This window comes from Siphateles boraxobius, unplaced genomic scaffold (assembly GCF_051911475.1).
Source record: "Siphateles boraxobius isolate OS27281-9 unplaced genomic scaffold, OSU_SipBor_1 92, whole genome shotgun sequence".
In the NCBI taxonomy this organism is placed as follows: Eukaryota; Metazoa; Chordata; class Actinopteri; order Cypriniformes; family Leuciscidae; genus Siphateles; species Siphateles boraxobius.
In genome coordinates, this window is record NW_027509222.1 from 1,987,466 (window position 1) to 2,006,997 (window position 19,532).

The 19,532-nt window shown below is 40.0% G+C and overlaps 1 protein-coding gene across 2 annotated transcripts in view; it reads right to left on the reverse strand.

Moving 5' to 3' along the window:
- The window catches only part of camk2a (calcium/calmodulin-dependent protein kinase II alpha), an 84,111-nt gene that overhangs the window by 24,130 nt on the left and 40,449 nt on the right, over positions 1-19,532 (reverse strand). For both annotated transcript variants that reach the window (XM_077224828.1, XM_077224829.1), the window contains 5 exons: positions 18,213-18,272; positions 14,210-14,264; positions 12,687-12,752; positions 12,214-12,286; positions 10,493-10,595 (listed from right to left, as the gene is read on the reverse strand). In XM_077224828.1, coding sequence (XP_077080943.1) covers positions 10,493-10,595; positions 12,214-12,286; positions 12,687-12,752; positions 14,210-14,264; positions 18,213-18,272 — 357 coding nt within the window. The remainder of the gene's footprint in view (positions 1-10,492; positions 10,596-12,213; positions 12,287-12,686; positions 12,753-14,209; positions 14,265-18,212; positions 18,273-19,532) is intronic.

Genomic DNA, 19,532 nt, shown 5'->3' on the forward strand with positions numbered 1-19,532 from the left:
ATTGGTCTCCCTGGGTCTGCTTAGTTTGCTGTCACTTTGGCTCTGCAACCCTTTGTCTTCACCTGGGTTTTTTGTCCTCAGGTTAATGACCTTTCAGTCCTCTGGCTCTACCAGACAAACAAGGAGGATAGTCCTGCTGTCTCCACCGTGGCCTTCAGCTCTGCCTTTGCTCATTAGTCTGGTTCGGTTATGACTCCTGGTCTTTGGCTCTGCCCTGGTTTCTTGTATTCGTGCTGGATTCTGGTCCTGAACCACCATCCCAACCCCTGTACCACCTCCATTCCACCACCCGCCCGAACTCTAGAGTTATGCAAGGGTTTGGAACCCGCTCATTATATTCATCACATTGGCCCTCATTTATCAAAAGTGCGTACACCAAATTTCCAGCGTACATCTGGCGTACACCCAAAACCACGGTGACTTTGATATTTATCAATATGGACGTTGGCGTACGGCACGCTCAAATCCTACGCCAGGTCAGGAGGTGGTGTACATGTACGCACGTTTTGAGTTAGTGCGGAAATGCGCAGAAAAACAATTCCTAACACCACAAAACGCACTGACAAACTAAAAGATATGAGGAGCTCTTTTCCAAAACGCGATAAACGCCATTTTTAAAAATAAATTTCTATTTTATTTCTATTAATAAACTAGTGTTGTGTCTGCAAAGATGAAATTGATGATCACCATCTCCGTAGTGAACGTGCCTATAGAGAGAGTAGCCTATTTCTTTTCGTTTATAATTGTTTCGTTTAAAGACATTTCAAGCTTTCTTTATAGATATATTTCTCATGTCTGTGAGGCATATACTGAGTTTCGGTTAATTTGTGATGAGATGCGCTCCAGTTCACGTGCAATGCAAGGGACCGCACCTCCATGTCATGACTCATGATTATATTGTCTGCTATTTGCTTCTTATTTATTAAATCCAGGCAATTGTTTGATGAAAAAATATTAAAATTAATACACAATTTATACAAAACGAAATTCACTTTAAAGAAAGGCTTTCTACAAAACAAAACTTAATTAAGTGGCCAAAATCATGTCTGAGCATGTCTCCCGATATATTGCGCATCCTATCTTAGCCTATGTTCACTTTTCATAATCAACATAGATGGGGAAAAAATAACATTATTATTTTTTAACAAATATGAAACTAAATGCACTGATTTCCATTACACGAGAGTAGATGTTAAAACTTCATGCTGATTTGTACTCGGCTTTCGCCAAGATAATCACCAACTAAGACGTAGCTTTACAGTAACCTATGTTTCTCCATCCATTCTTTCCATCTGGTGACGTGAATTTTCTGTCTGGTGTTAATACAGTGTATTGCGCGTCAGCACACACAACGGCTGCAACCACAGTGCGGTCCCCCCATAACAACCCTCTGGATTGAGCGGAGTAGGGAACATCTCTAGGGTCTTCAAGTGGGCACCTTCCGTCCTCAGTGTTTCGTCGACTAGCCCACGACACCTCAAGAGGGCTCGACAGTGACTCTGGCGTCCCAGAGTCACCCCCTCCGTCCCCCACTCAACTCAGCCCAGCTTACTGACCTCTACTTCCCTCTTGCTGCTGAGACCTAACCACAATCTCACAATCTCTCCGCAACCCAACCATACGCGCCAACCCGTTTGACTAAGGCTGTCGAGCCCCACTGGTGCGTTAATATGCAGTTTCAGTGGCAACGGTTCCGTATGGCATACCACCTACCACAAAACACAATATCTGCCCAACCACCCGTCATCCACGCAATATACACAGGAACGTAATGACTGTGAATACTATACAACCTATACAAATAAACCAACAGTTGCTGCTGAGACCTAACCACAATCTCACCGCAACCCAACCATACGCGCCAACCCGTTTGACTAAGGCTGTCGAGCCCCACTGGTGCGTTAATATGCAGTTTCAGTGGCAACGGTTCCGTATGGCATACCACCTACCACAAAACACAATATCTGCCCAACCACCCGTCATTCACGCAATATATACAGGAACGTAATGACTGTAAATACTATACAACCTATACAAATAAACCAACAGTTGCTGCTGAGACCTAACCACAATCTCACAATCTCTCCGCAACCCAACCATACGCGCCAACCCGTTTGACTAAGGCTGTCGAGCCCCACTGGTGCGTTAATATGCAGTTTCAGTGGCAACGGTTCCGTATGGCATACCACCTACCGCAAAACACAATATCTGCCCAACCACCCGTCATTCACGCAATATACACAGGAACGTAATGACTGTAAATACTATACAACCTATACAAATAAACCAACAGACCTTTCAAGTTTTCAAGAATTCTACGAAACCGTAGCATGGCGGCCTGTACACAGCCATCTAGAATCTTTCCGTCTCAACCACAGCCAGTTGCTGCTCCTTTCTGCTGCTTCAGATAAGTTCTTTACTGTACGACGCAACTCTTGGCCACTGAATCCGACGTCTCTGAGGAACCGGGTTGTAGAGTGTGCCACAAAACCACGACAACCCACTTCCACTGGATAAACCTGGACTCTCCATCCTCGCTGTTCTGCTTCAGTGGCCAGATGAGCATACCGCAGTTTCTTCCTCTCATATGCCTCATCTACCGCATCCTCCCATGGCACTGTTAACTCTATCAGTTGAACAATGCGTGCTGATCCAGACCACAAAACAATATCTGGTCGTAGGTTAGTGGTGGCAATCTCAGGTGGAAAAATAAGCCGTTGATCAAGATCAACCAGCATCTTCCAGTCCCTAGCAGCTTCCAGTTGTCCTGGGCGAGAATTGGTGTTAGCACCTTTTCTTGGTGGTTGCTCGCCTGGGCGGAGGAATATTGTCTTCTGCGTGTAATGTTTTGCTAGAACAGGCGGCAATTTATTGGTCATACTACGCTTGCCTTCCAATGCTAAAGCCAAACATCGCAATACTTGGTCATGGCGCCAAGTAAACCGACCCTGGCTAAGAGCCACCTTACATCCTGTCAAAATGTGCCTTAATGTGGCAGGTGATGAACACAAAGGACAAGATGGATCCTCTCCTACCCAGAGGTTTAGGTTCTGCGGTGATGGGAGAACATCATATGTTGACCAAATAAGGAAACTGATCCTACTCTCTTCCTTTGACCAAAGGTCTTGCCAGCCCATTTTGCGTTGTTCCACACTCTCCCATCTCATCCACTCTCCCTGCTTGGCCTGGGAAATGGCCTTTATACATCTCATCCTCTCCTCCTGCTTTCACACCTCGTTGACTACCAGCTTCCTCCTTTGGGCTGGGCCTGCCTTGTGCCATTTAGGAGGAGCTAAACTGAGCCCAAAACGCCCTCTTCCATGCTGTACCTGTCCCACGATATCCCCAATTTGAAGGTCAGCCTTTGCCTCTACTACAGATTTCTTTGCTGACCACTTTCTACCAGTTTTTACCACAGGGGCTGTCTCCCTTACACATTTGTCGCGTGACTCTGCTAAAGTCATTTCCAGTCTGACCTTGGCACACTTAAACTCCTCGGTTAAAGCAGAGACTGGCAGCTGTAATACTCCTTTACTATAAAGTCCCACTCTGCTGAGGCAGCGTGGAACTCCCAACCATTTCCTGATGTATGAACTTATTAACGCTTCCAGCTTATCCACTGTTGTCAAAGAAACCTCATACACAGTCAGTGGCCACAGCAACCTTGGCAGTAGACCAAACTGAAAGCACCAGAGTTTCAGTTTGCCTGGTAGAGCACAGCTGTTTATGCTCTTCAACCCTTCCACTGCTTGTCGTCTAACTTCTCCCACTCGAACTGTGTCCATTAGATCCCCATCGTACCATCTCCCTAGACTCTTCACTGGCTTCTGAGAAACTGTTGGTATTGCCTCACCATTAATGAAGAATGTTTTATCTACTACCTTGCCTTTAATTATGGAGATGCTCCTTGATTTAGAGGGCTCAAATTGCATTCGTGCCCATTCAATATTATCTGTTAACTTCCCCAATAACCGATTAGTGCAGGCTACCGTTGTAGTCATGGTTGTCATGTCATCCATGTATGCTCTGATTGGTGGTAGTCGCTTCCCAGAAGCCAAGCGCTCTCCTCCCACTACCCATTTTGATGCCCTAATGATTACTTCCATTGCCATGGTAAAAGCCAGTGGAGAAATGGTGCATCCTGCCATTATTCCAACCTCTAAGCATTGCCATGTAGTGCTGAATTCTGGAGTTGAGAAACTAAATTGCAAATCTCCAAAATAGGCTTTCACTAAATTTGTTATCGACATCGGTACCCTGAAAAAATCAAATGATGCCCAAAGAAGCTCATGTGGCACTGAACCATATGCATTAGCCAAATCCAGGAATGTCACGTGGAGCTCCTTCCTCTCCTTTTTATCTGATTGAATTCGTTGCCAGATAACACTGATGTGTTCTAAGCATCCTGAGAATCCTGGAATGCCCGCTTTTTGAACTGAAGTGTCAATGAAGCCATTCTTTAATAGGTAGGTTGACAATCTCTGAGCAATAATGCTGCAGAAAATCTTTCCTTCGACGTTTAATAGTGAAATAGGGCGAAACTGACTGATGCTTGTAGCATCTTTTTCTTTGGGTATAAAGACTCCCCCTGCTCTGCGCCATGCTCTAGGTACAACCTGCTTTTCCCAAGCCACTTTTATCATTTTCCACAGAATTCGTAGAACTCCTGAAGCACTCTTGTACACTCTGTACGGAACTCCATTAGGCCCTGGAGATGATGAAGCCCTTGCCTTTCTCACAACCTGCTCTATCTCTTTCCACTTAGGTGCACAGACCTCCATTTGGTATTCTGGTGGATTGACAGGTGGGATGTCTGACGGAATAGACATAGGCTTATGCCTTTTTGCATCTGTATGTGTTTCCTCCAAATATCTCTCTAGCTCAACCCTAGATGCTTTTAAAGTGCCATTCTTCTCACTGGTGAATAACTTCTTTGCGAATTTGAATGGATCTTTATAGAAATTAGCCCTCGCACGCTCCTTCTTTTTGTAGCGTTTCCGTAGGCGCTCAGCTCTGCGTAATGTTGCAAGCTTATCTTTTATGGCCCTTTGTAAGAGATTGAGTCCCTCCTTCTGACTTTGTTCCGCTCTTTTCCATTGCTTCCTCAGCTGTCTCCTTTCTCTAACTAACCCTTCAATTTTCTGCTGCCGTCTAGACAATCGAGGAGTAGTTTGTACTTTTTCCTTCCTTTTTTCCACACCAAACCTCTCACTTCCATATGCGTAAATGATGTCCCCAAATTTATCCAGCTTCTTTTCAACTGTACCAGTTAATCTTTCTAATGCAAAGATCTGTGTTTACCGTGTCCCATGCAGTTTTCTCACAAGCTCTTGGCCATCTAACTCCAGGCCTATGCCCGTTGAGGTTCTTTTCTCTCTTATGCTGGTTAGTCTGACCGGGTTCACAAGAATCAATGTGTTCATCACTAACTGTGCAAACCCTCCTCTCCTCTATGACAGGGGTGCTGATATCCTGCGAACTGTGGTTTGCTTCCTGTCGCTGGATTTCATTCGACTGACTTGACTGACTTCGTAAGAAGTACTGATCAATGCGAGGCCCTTGTCCCTTCTCCCTCAAGCATTTCATTTTCCCTTGATGAATCTTCAAACCCCTGACCGTTGTCGCCTTGCTCCAGCCACAGACACAAGCTTGGAGTTCAATGGCTTTGCTAACTGCAGAACCTGAACTAGTCTTTTGTGAAGTACTCTCTATACTCATATCCGTTTCCATTCCAAAGTCGTTAACCATGTTGTCCACCATTGAGTCATCTTCCGCGCCTGCTCTCGCAGACTCTAGGGGTATTTTCCTCTTTAATTTTTCAGAAGCCTTGGGCGGGTGTCTCTAGCATCCTGTAAACACAGAGCTGGATACTGCCGACAAGGGTAGCTAACCCTTACCAGCCCCATTGGGGTCTCTTTCCTCCTGTCAGCTGTCTCTCCAGGCTGTCACAAGGTCTTTCCCTTGTTGCCAGCAGCACTATTCACCGCAGTCACTGGACGTATCCAGATCTTCATGATTTCCATTACACGAGAGTAGATGTTAAAACTTCATGCTGTTTTGTACTCGGCTTTCGCCAAGATAATCACCAACTAAGACGTAGCTTTACAGTAACCTATGCTTCTCCATCCATTCTTTCCATCTGGTGACGTGAATTTTCTGTCTGGTGTTAATACAGTGTATTGCGCGTCAGCACACACAACGGCTGCAACCACAGTGCGGTCCCCCCATAACAACCCTCTGGATTGAGCGGAGTAGGGAACATCTCTAGGGTCTTCAAGTGGGCACCTTCCGTCCTCAGTGTTTCGTCGACTAGCCCACGACACCTCAAGAGGGCTCGACAGTGACTCTGGCGTCCCAGAGTCACCCCCTCCGTCCCCCACTCAACTCAGCCCAGCTTACTGACCTCTACTTCCCTCTTGCTGCTGAGACCTAACCACAATCTCACAATCTCTCCGCAACCCAACCATACGCGCCAACCCGTTTGACTAAGGCTGTCGAGCCCGAATGGTGCGTTAATATGCAGTTTCAGTGGCAACGGTTCCGTATGGCATACCACCTACCACAAAACACAATATCTGCCCAACCACCCGTCATCCACGCAATATACACAGGAACGTAATGACTGTGAATACTATACAACCTATACAAATAAACCAACAGTTGCTGCTGAGACCTAACCACAATCTCACCGCAACCCAACCATACGCGCCAACCCGTTTGACTAAGGCTGTCGAGCCCCACTGAGTTAATGGCTACAACACGTAGCCTAATAGTAGGCCTGAATATTGTTATTACTTTTTTCAAGTTCGGCACGAATTACTATTAGCCTAAATGTGTTACTAAATGATTTGAATGTATTTTTAACATTGTTGTATGGACTGTATTTGTGTGTTATTTTTAAATTATTTGTTTTATGTGGTGGACAATATTGGAACGTGACATTGGAAATATTTATTTTATTTTTACTATTTAATTTATTTTACTATTTATTTTGTTTGCTTTTATTTATTTCATGCAGTTGCACTTATTTAATTTATATTAATTTATAGTATGAGTCCCTGATTATATGTTGCATGTTCTCTTGTTGTTGTTTTTGTTGTTGTTTTTTTAGACAAAAAATGGATGGATTTATAGCGTTTTGAAAAAAAAAATACAATTAACTTTGAATTTATCATCAACAATATTGTTGTTTGATTTAATAATAATTTTTCATGATGGTGATGGTCTCGATCTCCACGTCGGAGAAGTGTCTCCTCTTTGCCGTCTTCCGTGTGTCCATGGCGTAAAATAGGGTGTGCGGGAAGCGGATACTTGAATATATAGGGGCGTGTTATTCTAATGACGATCGTTTTCAGCCGCGGCATTTATCAAGGGCAGGTATTGCGTACACCTGGATTTCAAAGGTACACACAGCTTCATAAATCAGGCGGTGAGAGGAGTGTAAGCATAATCTTACGCCAACATATACACCCGTTTCTACGCAAGAATGATAAATGAGGGCCATTGTAACGTGCAAGTGTAAGGCATGTTAAAATCCTTATCTTTTTATAAATAAACACCATGTACTATGGTAGTTATGTTATCACCGGGGTTTTGTTACTCTGGCATAAATGGTAGGCCTACCCAAAAAATTCTATATTCAGGTGAAGTCAGTGCTTGAAGTGGGCACTTCTATATTTTAAGCTGTAGCGTACCCTCACTTTTTCTTGCGTACCGGCACTTCTCACAAGTTGTTGGTACTTTCAACCGAGGAGGACTCCCTGGAACAAGTGGTGTTCAATGCAGAGCCAGGCTCCCCCTCTCGAACGTTATGGGTTCATGCCTGCCTTATATGTACTGTATTAGGGGTGTAACATTTCTCGGTAAAAAATCGAACGGTAGCTGTCACATTTCATGGATTCAATGACTCGCCCTCGTGTGTGCGTGTGTGTGTGTGGGCGTCGCTCATCAGCGCGGCTCGTTAGCGCGGCTGATGAGTTGATCTGTGCCAGCTGTTTTGAATGAGTAGTCCTATATATTGTTTGTGATCTCGTCCTGTCTCCAGATCTCGTCTCCTCTCCAGAGATTCTCTCCGTTGTTCTGTGCTGTTTTCTGGATCGTCACTCCGGTATTCCTGTGGACTATTTCCTGCGAGTCCTTCTGGATCTATTGCTGTTTCTTCGTCTGCCGTCTGCCCATTGCGTCCCTGCGTTACCGAGTTGGACTCGTGTGCTGCTTACCTCGACTATGACCAGCATCTATTTTTGTTTATTTCTAATTTAACAAATACTTTGTGTAACTCGCAATTGGACCCTTCTGTCTTCCTTACATCAGTCTTGACAGTACCGTTCTTCACCTACGGTTCGGGACGCACTTGCAACGCGGTACATCTCAAATCTGATGATGCATCTATAATATGGTTTGTTGAAAAAAACAATGCTTAAAACAGACAGTTCTGCATATGTATGTTAGTGTTGATGGATGCTGGCTCCCCAATAATACATTACAACAGCGATGTTCAAAAAATGTGAACAAAATGGTTACTCTTAGGCTATGTTTACAAGGAAACGATCTGAAGAGAAAACGCAAAAGTGGCGTTGCGTTATCACTTTTTATTCTGTGTTTAGACGAGCGTTATCGGGGGAAATCCGCGTGCATATGATGACGCAAAAGTGTGTGAAATTCGATGTAGTATGCACTCCAGGCGGCTAGGTGGCAATGTGAAGCACTGCGACACAACAACACCAATATCTGAGAATATTTTTTACAACTGCTGAAAAGACTCTTGTACGTTGATCAGAGCTGCTATGGCAACTTGAAGGTCCGACGTATGGAAATAATCCGACATATTGGGGTTATTTTCCTGTAATGGCGCATGCCTGTGACGTAAACACGTACGCGACGAGAGCCACAGTGAGCAGTTTTGCGTTTTTACTGTTTAGATGGGAACGCGACGGTGGATCGTTTTTAAGATTTCCGCTCTGGAGGGTGGTTTCACTTTTTTGCGTTTTTAAGCCCCCAAAACGCCGTCGCCGTGTAAACGAAAGGCACATCCGATAAAATATTTTTACGTTTTCACCCAGAATCGTTCTCGTGTAAACAGGGCCTTAGTAAACTTTGTTCAATAGGAGTGCTGTTTGCTTGAACATGATCAGTCATTTACGCCATCATCAATCGGGTGTTGATAGCGTGCAAGCGCATGTGAGACCTGAAAACAGCACACATTGCTATCTGTGTTTAAACTAAACTCATTTAAGCTCTGCCAATTTAAACATTCACATCTCAGATAGCATGCAAATATTGAGTTCTCTTTCAAGTCTTGCTTGAACAGACAAATTCACACAAAAATTACACTGAACAAAATCATAAACGCAACACTTTGGGGGGGGGCAGTATCTGTCAGTATCAGTCAGTATCTGGTGTGACCACCATTTGCCTCACGCAGTGAAACAAATCTGCTTCGCACAGAGTTGATCAGGTTGTTGATTGTGGCCTGTGGAATGTTGGTCCACTCCTCTTCAATGGCTGTGCGAAGTTGCTGGATATTAGCTGGACCTGGAACACACTGTCGTATACGCCGATCCAGAAGATCCCACACATGCTCAATGGGTGACATGTCCGGTGAGTATGCTGGCCATGCAAGAACTGCAATGTTTTCAGCTTCCAGGAATTGTGTACAGATCCTTGCAACATGGGGCCGTGCATTATCATGCTGCAACATGAGGTGATGGTCGTGGATGAATGGCACAACAATGGGCTTCAGGATCTCATCACGGTATCTCTGTGCATTCAAAATGCCATCAATAAAATGCACTTGTGCTCATTGTCCATAACATACGCCCGGCCATAACATAACCCCACCACCACCATGGGCCACGAATCCACAACCTTGACATCAGCAAACCACTCACCAAGTAGTTCGATTATTATTATTTTTTTTCTTTCTTTTTTTTTATTTGACAGTAGTAGTCCTTTTTTCCCTGAACATAGCACATACCGAACTGTACCGACACTGTGATCCTAAAATCTTGATACAAACCGAACCATGAGCAATTTGAACCGTTACACCCCTAATATTTATACCCTGAAGATGAGCTGTCATTGTGACTGAATCGAGAGAAGTTGACAAGGAAAACAAGTCAGGCCTGCAAAGTAGCCAGATGTAATTGCAACCTTGAAGACAGAAATGGTGCTAAGGCCCAATGATCACGTCAAAACGCACACGTTAAAGTTAAAGGCAAGCATTAAAGTGACTCATATGAAAGAGAACATAAACTCATATTGCTTTTCTTATTCTCCTAAAATTTATACAATAATTGTATCAAATGCATAAAGATTTAAATCAGCACCAAAACAGGTGTAAATATACAGAAAAGTAACAGGAAAAGGGAAAAGAACAGCGTGGCAATTCATATACTCAATATTATTTGAAGATATCTTTGTAGCGTTAATCTATGTTTTTTTTGCAATTGCATATTAATCATATTTGATGGTATAATAAACGGGTCATTACCAAACCAGGCTTGTTGTTCCCCTTCAACCTCAATGGCAAGGCCAAAGTCTGCTAACTTCACAGCTGCGCCTTTCGATTTGGAAGCCAGAAGCAGGTTCTCTGGCTAGAAACATGGAAACAAACGGGACAAAAAAGATATTAAGTGCTAATGAAATTTGTTTTCTTCCAACATATTAGAACATACATATTGGAGTAGTATTTCACTAAAGTTAATTGATAAAAGGCAAAACAATTGAATTCTCTTTGAGTCGATTTTGTAAATTGAGTTGCCTTGATGTTATTAGCTTTTAAAACTATCGATCATGGTATCTAAACATCACTATATGCTTGGCTAGTCATATTCAATGTACTGCCATGTGTACTGTATATCGTACTTGTGTTGAGCAATATCTGCAGAGCAGTAACTGTTCTGTCAATGACCATTGCTGTTATAATTGACCGTAAATTCCCAGATCAAAGACTTAAATGTCCCTGGGGCTTCTGTACCTGAATACACAGTGCAGTGGAGACAATACCACAACCATTTGGAGACAGTACAATCAAAAGGTTATAAGGTATAAGCAATTGTATTATAAGTATTTATTTTTTTAACCACTTTTCACAGATTAATCCTTGTGAGTCTTGGCTGCTTTTGTCGACTGCATTCAGATTTTAGTGTCTTTTAAGTTTCCTGGTGTTTTTTTCTAGATATAGTCAGAACTTATGAATTTAGCATGAGTCGTACTGAAGAAAAGATAAAAATGAGCCACTTGTGGGATCTCACTGCGTGTCTCTCACTCCCAGTGTGAATGTGTTAACCTGTTAGATAAGGCCTCTATAATGAGAGCGTGTTGCTTATGGAGTATACTGTATGTAAAATAGGCCTTAGTTGTTATGTCTCTAAACAGTGAGATCAGTTGATATATTATTACCTACACACTGATAGAACATCTGAGAGCATTCAGATTAGAACTGCACGATAAAAGATAGCGATCTCGATTCAAACACACACACGCGAATGACAATGATTCGCCCGTGTCTATTAAACCTTTGACAAGAACGATCACAGCGAACATTCAGATCTGCGTTCTGATCAAGAGACAACAGTTGTCATGTTTAGGTAAGAAACAGCTTCACAAACACACAGTATCATTATTTCTGTCATACAATAATTCAAATGATCACAGAAGTACTGAGAATAAAGTTTATAGTTCGGATATAAACATTGTCTATGGAAGCCATCAAAATCATCTTTTAAAAGTAACTTGACGCTTTAAGTAAAGATCGTACCTATTACATCGTTACACCAATAGGTGGCGACAAGACTGTTAAAAAATATTTGTTTGTCGTTGAATCATTCACTCAAGAGATTCATCCAGTGATGAAACAAGGGAAGTATTTAATCATTCATTCAAACCGATTAAAATAAATTCAAATTAATGATATATTTTTGCAGCAATTGACCATTTGGTCAGAACCTGTAACAGTTTTGTTTAGTCATCTGTTCAGAATCACGGGAGAATCGTGATCTCTATAAAATAAAGTGATTCTCAATTTATCCAGAATCGTGCAGCACTAAATTAGATGAAGTTTTTAGATAGCTGACAGTCTCTTACCAAATAAATATTATAATTGAGAGTTTGTTTTGAGGCATGTGGTTTTTTGGGGGGGGGGTTTGTTGTTGTGATCGGCCCATAAAGAGTGCTAATAAAAGACATTTAAGGTCAATCATAATAAAATACCTTTAAGTCTCTGTGAACGACACCCATCTGATGGCAATGAAGAACTGCCTCCAAAATCTGCTGTATGCAGTGGCTACAGGCAAAAAAGAAAAGAAAAAGAGAGAAAACTTTAACTTCAATACAGGGGAATATATTGGCCAACCTGGAGTTCGATTTCAACACATGACTATGTGATCCATTTTGACTTGTCAAATATACATTTCAGTTTCTTTTGCTTTGTTTACTGTAACAATAAGAAAGCTATTTTCTGCTTCACTAAAGTGAATTTTATGTAGTCTGATGAAAATGCAAAAATGGCAGTTTTGGATAGTTGTGGAAAATTTGTGAGTTATCTGGCTCTTGTAAAGACAAGGAGACTTAACTTTGGACTATTTAACTTAGTGTGCATTTATGCATTTGCATATTTGACATTATTTGTGTAATGCTTTTATACATAGAGTCGGTTTGTGTTATGCTGATGGTAGCCCACCCACCTGGCATCTGCTTCGCTGTAATATTCCCTGGCAACAATGTCTTCAAACAGCTCACCACCCGTTACTCTGGACCAGACGACAAGAATCAGCACTAGTTAAGGATTATTAATTCTATAGGAACTTCTATAGGACTCTCACTAGTTAATTTAATTCGTCTACTAACATGGTGTATACCAAGGTGTTTTTGTGACAGTACAAAAATAAAATTAATCATATAGTTGCATTCAGAAATTATGGGGTCAAGCACACCAGTGGCTAAAAATGTGATTGCATTTATTGATTTTAGGTATATATATATATAAAAAAAAAAATGAGTAGAACTACTAATGTTACGTAAATTGCTTTTACTGTCACTAAAGTCATTAGATTTGTTAAGGCTTTACACAACAATCAAACATCTTTTCATAACTTGGCGTGCTGTCAAAATTAAGTGAGCCACATTTTAAAAAGAAGTTAAAAAAAATGCTTTGATTACATTTTAAAAAGGAGGACATGTAATATGGCAGACTATAGCAGATAGAGTACTCTGCATATAGGCCAAATTTAATAGTAATGAAAAAAATGATATAAGCACTTTTAAACATTGTTATATTTTGGCAACTAGGTGGTGCTGGCACTGAACTTATCAAGGGCATGCCAATGCAATACCGAGTTTCCTAACCATATGGATACAGTACCAATCATTCGAACTGGTACGGCCCAAGGAATATAAAGAAACCAGTCTCATGGTTTTAGGTCAAACTTTACTGTTTAAATTTCATGTCCATACAATGAAAGTAAACAGAGTTCAATGTTGCCTTGACTCCAATAACTTTCAAAATGTATATGCTAGATATTTGTATATTCTAGTCTTCTGTGTAGTATAATGTACATAATAAATACAACATAAGTATGTTGACTTTGTCAATGTGGTAAAACTTTTCCAAAGCAGTTGCAATATGATCTTAATATAACGCGGAAAAAAAGGTTGGGTAACACTTTCTTTTAATGTCGTCTCATTACACGTTACATGTATTTATTATAGTGTTAACAGTCAATTATCAAGCAACTAACACTAAAACAAACCCTAACCCTATAGTATGTAGGCTACATGTTGTTAATTAATATTACTCTGTACCAATGTGTAATTAGACTGTAAAAAGGGCATGTTAAAATAAAGTCTCACCAAAAGCTGAAATTTTTTAGTTCTAATAAAAATCACTGTTAGATTAAAACGCCTGAAGTCTAAGACACACCATTATGCTTTTCAACATCTGGCAATTTTAAGACAATAGTTTTATGAAGGTGTCATACAGTAAGTGCTGTAATTATTTCAATATGAAGAAAGATATCTATTGTATCCACCCAAAGGCATTAGCTGTTCCCACATAAACCCTGACATTAGCACAGGCAAGTAAATGTATTTAACAATTTCTGAAAACAAATCATGCATTTACTCACATGGGACTTTTTGGGGCCAATTTATAGTTTATATAAAATGCTAAGATGCTTTTTCTCTGGTATGATTGGTCATAGAAACTTACAAGTCGAAGATGAGGTAATGGTGGCCTTCCTCTGAGATGCTGTCATGCAGTCGCACTGGTGAAGAATTGACGATTGTGGTTTGCATGGAAAAGAGAAAAAGAGAAAATATGATCTAGAAGTCATTTTTGTTTATGGTTTTCTTACAGATATAGTTTTAGGATTGTTCTTCCTGTTCTTCACTCACTGAACATTTCACTTTAAAACTGTAGCGAAACGTGTACAACGCAAAGTATTTTGCATTTTGCAAAATTGTTAACACAGGTAAGTTTTTCTTCTCCTTTTGTTTTGTTGTTTATGTTAATTTTATTATTAAAAAGACATTGAACATTTGCCGTTCTTGCCTCCTACTTCACTGAACCTGTTACAGTTACGTTTGATCACTTTATTTTATTTCATTCTAATAAAACAGCCGCGAGTGCTGAATTACTACTCTTACAGGTCACTTTATTTGAGAAATTAAAACTGTGGTGTAACGCAGCGCTGTTTTACTTGGTCAAAACAATCATACTAAAAATAGATTTAGCCTAAGTGTGTTGAAAGTTATGTTATAACGCTACAATGCGTTCGCTGGGTGGCTGTGATACTTGTTGCACACTGCAGTAGGCTAAGCTAGATCGATATTAGAATATCATATTAATAAAAGCTGGATGACTTGTGTTGCTAAGTGGCATGCAATTACATTTAAAATATTGTTACAGTTATGGTCAGTTTTTTTCAGCTTTCATGGACATTCAGTTTGATTTCATTAGTCATGTCTTACTTTTTTTAATTTTCCCGCCACTTCTTTGTTACCATGGTCACCATCATTATGAGTTTGTTTGTTTCAGCTGTGTATTGTTAATAACCTTTAATTGTGTCGTACTTAAGTTCATCCTTTCTCTCTGTTTGTAGTCTGGTCACATTTGCGTTAAGGTGTTTCTCTTCTGCCCTGTGTGTCATTGTGTAGATTATTAAAAACTACATTTGAACTTCCTCATCTGTTCCCGCACACCCTGCTGACAAATATATTTTATGGTGGAGAAAAGGCTGTATTACTATTACTACAAATAAAGCTCATTCTGATTATGCTATGTTAGTGGTCTCTGAGGCATGGCACAAACATGTTATCAAGAATCAAGAAAACAAGAGATTCAAACAATAAGACTAACCGTGTTGATTTATATAAAAACGATTCCTTTTCTGTCGATTAATTTATCTAAACTGTTGCTCACCTGTCTAATAAAACACAGAACATATAAAAGCGTCTTTGGTGTTTGGAAGTAAAACCAGAAATCAAGGGTAGGTATGACAATGAAAATGGCAACGCAATGACACGGGCCGTTACACTGGTTAAAATAGCTGATTTCTCTTGATTTAAACATTGTTGGAAATATTTGGGATAATATAAATACACAGGTCAACAAAATATAAAACATTGTTCAAATGGTTTTTGGATATTTTAATCCAAAAATCTTACATATTGTGTACATCCTTTGGTTGGAGTCTTTTTATTAGGGGTTCAAGCAAAAGTAATTTGCATTTTTATTTACAATGCAATTTATGCTTTTTTCAACGTTCAATGTTGCCTTGACTTCAATAACTTTCAAAATATCTAGGCTTGGGTCACTTGCATTTGCATTTACAAAGCTAAGTTCGATCTAGGAAAAAATAATTTGATGTGTATCTTTTTTGGGCTGAGTCTTATCGAAGCTTTAAAAACAATCGGACAAAGCAACAAAAATGGCCGCCAGTAGCCAATCAAATTCCTGCATCCCCAGTTTGTGAATGACTGATTATTATGAAATTTGGCAGATCCATAGAGACCGTATATATTAGACTATATATTAGTACCAAATCTTGTGAGAATCGGCCATTAGATAGCGCTGTAAAACTAATTCAAGTCAACACTGCAGCCGTAGAGCTAGAATAAAAAAATGGTCTAGCTTCTGAACCCTTCCAAGCCCATGCGCACATCCATTCAAATCTCTCTGCCTCTATTACTTACTCGAACTTATCATAAGCCATTTGCCAGATGCATATCATATTTGAGTATGCACCTCAAAAGGCTACAGACAAAAAGCGAACAAACAAACAAAAAAATTATTTAATTGATTAGCAGATATGGGCCAAAAAGAAAAAGTGTGAAGGACAGCATTTTTTAAGAATCGTACATACTGTACATCCGAAGATATCCCTCTAAACCATTTTCAGTGTCATGCAGACTAGAGTTCACTCTATTCAGCAAGTAGTCAGTATTACCATAGCAACTGCCTGGCCATGCCTTAGCAACCATTCAGAGCACCCTAGCAACCACATTATAACATGACCTCATGATTTCGGCAACAGAAGGAGACATGGGGTGGTCTTTTTACTGAAACTCATACACATTAAAAGGGAACTATATGAGGTAACATTGTGGCAGCAATACTCACATATTCTTTAGGAAATGCACAAAGCGCACAACACAGGAGTATTTCACACAAACAGTCTTTAATCCAAAAATTCTTCAGATCACAGATCATAGAAATTCAGGCGACAAGAAAACAACCACTTTACATCAACGAGACTGGACAAAGTACTAAACACAACAGGGAGTATAGGTGCCTCCACGCCATGTTGTAATTACCGCAATTACACAATTTCAACTTGTAAAAAGCATTCACGTCCTCATAGAGCTCATAATTACAACTTGTAAGATGGGAATTGTTTGAGGGCTCCTACTTGTACCATGTGTCATTTAGGCATTGATGGTGGTGCCATAGAAATGCATAATTCCCAGTCCGAGGACAGCTCCGAATATAACGTCACGTGTTGTCATCTTGAAGCTACTCTAATTACGACATGGCGTGAATGCAGCATTAATATACACACAACCAACTGAGGGAACTAATTAATGAATTAATCAACAAAAGGTGAACTGAATCAAACCGACACATACTTGGGAACTAGGTCAATTGACAAGACAGGAACAGACACAAACACAAAGAACAAAACATAAAATCCTGGCAATAACATGTTTGGTATCTATGACCTGCAATTTTAATTTCCTGTATGTTAATTGACATAATATTTTGCTAACTCAGTTACTATTATAAGAAGTTTTTCTGTTAACACCCAATCCAATTTCATGTGCAAAGCACCCTAGGATAGTAAACTTTCTCCCTGAAAGCACAACTCCTTACGGGCTCACTCAACTCCTGATGATGGGACATCCACACACTTTAAAAGATCACTGGCTATGAATACAGTGGGAAAAGGAAGAATTTGAAATTCTGACATGAATGCTGAGCTAGAAGTCTTCAAGGGCCCCTTACATTTGTTTGTGCCAGGCCGCGGCTTTGCCTTTCCATTCACCAAAGACCTTTTTCATCTGGTTCTCTCTCATCAACACAGGATTAACTGGAGCCTCAAAGAATTGCATCAGGACTCTCTTTCAAACAGGCAAGACGTCTTATTAATTGATACATACAAGTGTCACCTTTTCACAAAGGTGTGTTAGATGTCTCTTTCAGGCTGAATATCAAATATTGCCATAACTTCATGCTTTTGATTTTCCACTCTGCCTCAGGTTTAACTCTCTTACTATAACAAATTGTGTTTGCGTGTGTGATTTAGAATAGTTTAGGAGTTTAGAGTCCCTAATCATGCCGATCACAGCTAAAGTATGTGAAAGTTGAAAGTGTTAGAGCATGTTATTGTCTATGGCCAAGAGAGTTATATCCTATTATAGTCTATAGATATTCTCACTCTGTTAGTAAGATGTCTGAGACTGATTCTGTCAGGAATCCCCCAAATCAGTTACTCGATCCAAATGCTTTTATTGATCATAATTAATTATACATATTACCCTATTGGGCTAATGTCCTACAAAATGTAGCTAGTTATTATTACTCTCCCCCTACTTCTGCATGACAAATGATAATAGAAAACGGTCTCAGATCCTAAAACCCATCATGCCTTCAATTGGCTTCATATAAAAACAAGTTTATCTTACAATCTCATTTAGATAGCTTGATAACTTACCAATATTGGAGTGCTTCAGCAGTCTGCAGATCCTAGCCTCCCTGTCCAGCTTCTGGTGATCTAAAATATATATATATATAAAGAGATATTTCACATATAGTAAAAGAAAAGCATGAGTACTTCTAGTTTTCAACATTCAAAATGGTACATAGTACATAGCTTTCTTTTTTTTTTTTTACTGTGCTGTGGAAAAAATGGTACACCCCATGAAAATAAAGTTTCTTAATTTTTGTGAAAGTTATCGTTTATATTAAAGAACATTATTAAAGAAGCATATAAACTTTATTAAAGTGTCTGTTTTGGTCATAAGCATTGAAGTATATGGCACAATCTGTAAGGTTGGGGTGAACTCAAGCTAGAGCAGGACCCAAATGCAGTATTTATTTTATATTTAATAATAACAACAACAAAAAAATAAATAAAAAAGAACCAGAACTGAGCACACCACCAACGCATCCATGGACAAGACTTGACCTTGAAAAGAGGAAACACAAGGGCTTATATTGCCTTTTACACAACTTGGAATTCAGATTTTTTCCACTTCCTACTTGAAAATAACATGTGGGACGCTGTGTTTGAACCCTGAACTCAGGGCAGATCAATCAATCCCTTCCCAGCGAGTCCTGCCATTTCAAGACACTTCTAAGATGGCGCCATATTAAAAAAACGAAGACTTTAAGTTTATATAATGATACCTTAATTTTTGCTTTTCATCAACTTTGTCATAATTTGACACGAAGTGTTCTTATTATGTTATGGCAAAATCATGTGGTCAGCATATGTGAAGTGTGATTGGAACTCACTGAGGTTAGAAGTGGGACATTTCAAGTATTTAGGAAATTCCCATTTCGACCTCGTCTTGAACGCAAGGAATAATCAGGGTAACAAGACACAGGTGCGAACAATCATGGAATCACAAAGGGTAACAGGAAACAGGAACAGAACAACATTACGAACTAAAAGTCCTTATACAAAGCTAGCAGGGAACAATGACAAAATAACTTCGTCACCTTTATTTATAAAGTGCTTTTTACGATACAGATTGTTTCAAAGCAGCTTTACAGAGATAATAGGAAAATAATGCAACATGGGTTGTTTCGGCTACACGGCAGCTCTTTAGAAGAAAATAGTGTCATAGTCCATGTTAAGTAAGTTCAATGATGGTTAATTTTTGTTTTAAAAAAGTTATTAATTTAGTTAATTTATATACAGTATATAGCTGCTCTATAGAAAACAGTGATGTCATCGTCCAGGGGTGCGTTTCCCGTACAGCGCTGTAACTCGCTGCTTCACTACCATAGTACGATGCATCGTTGTCGA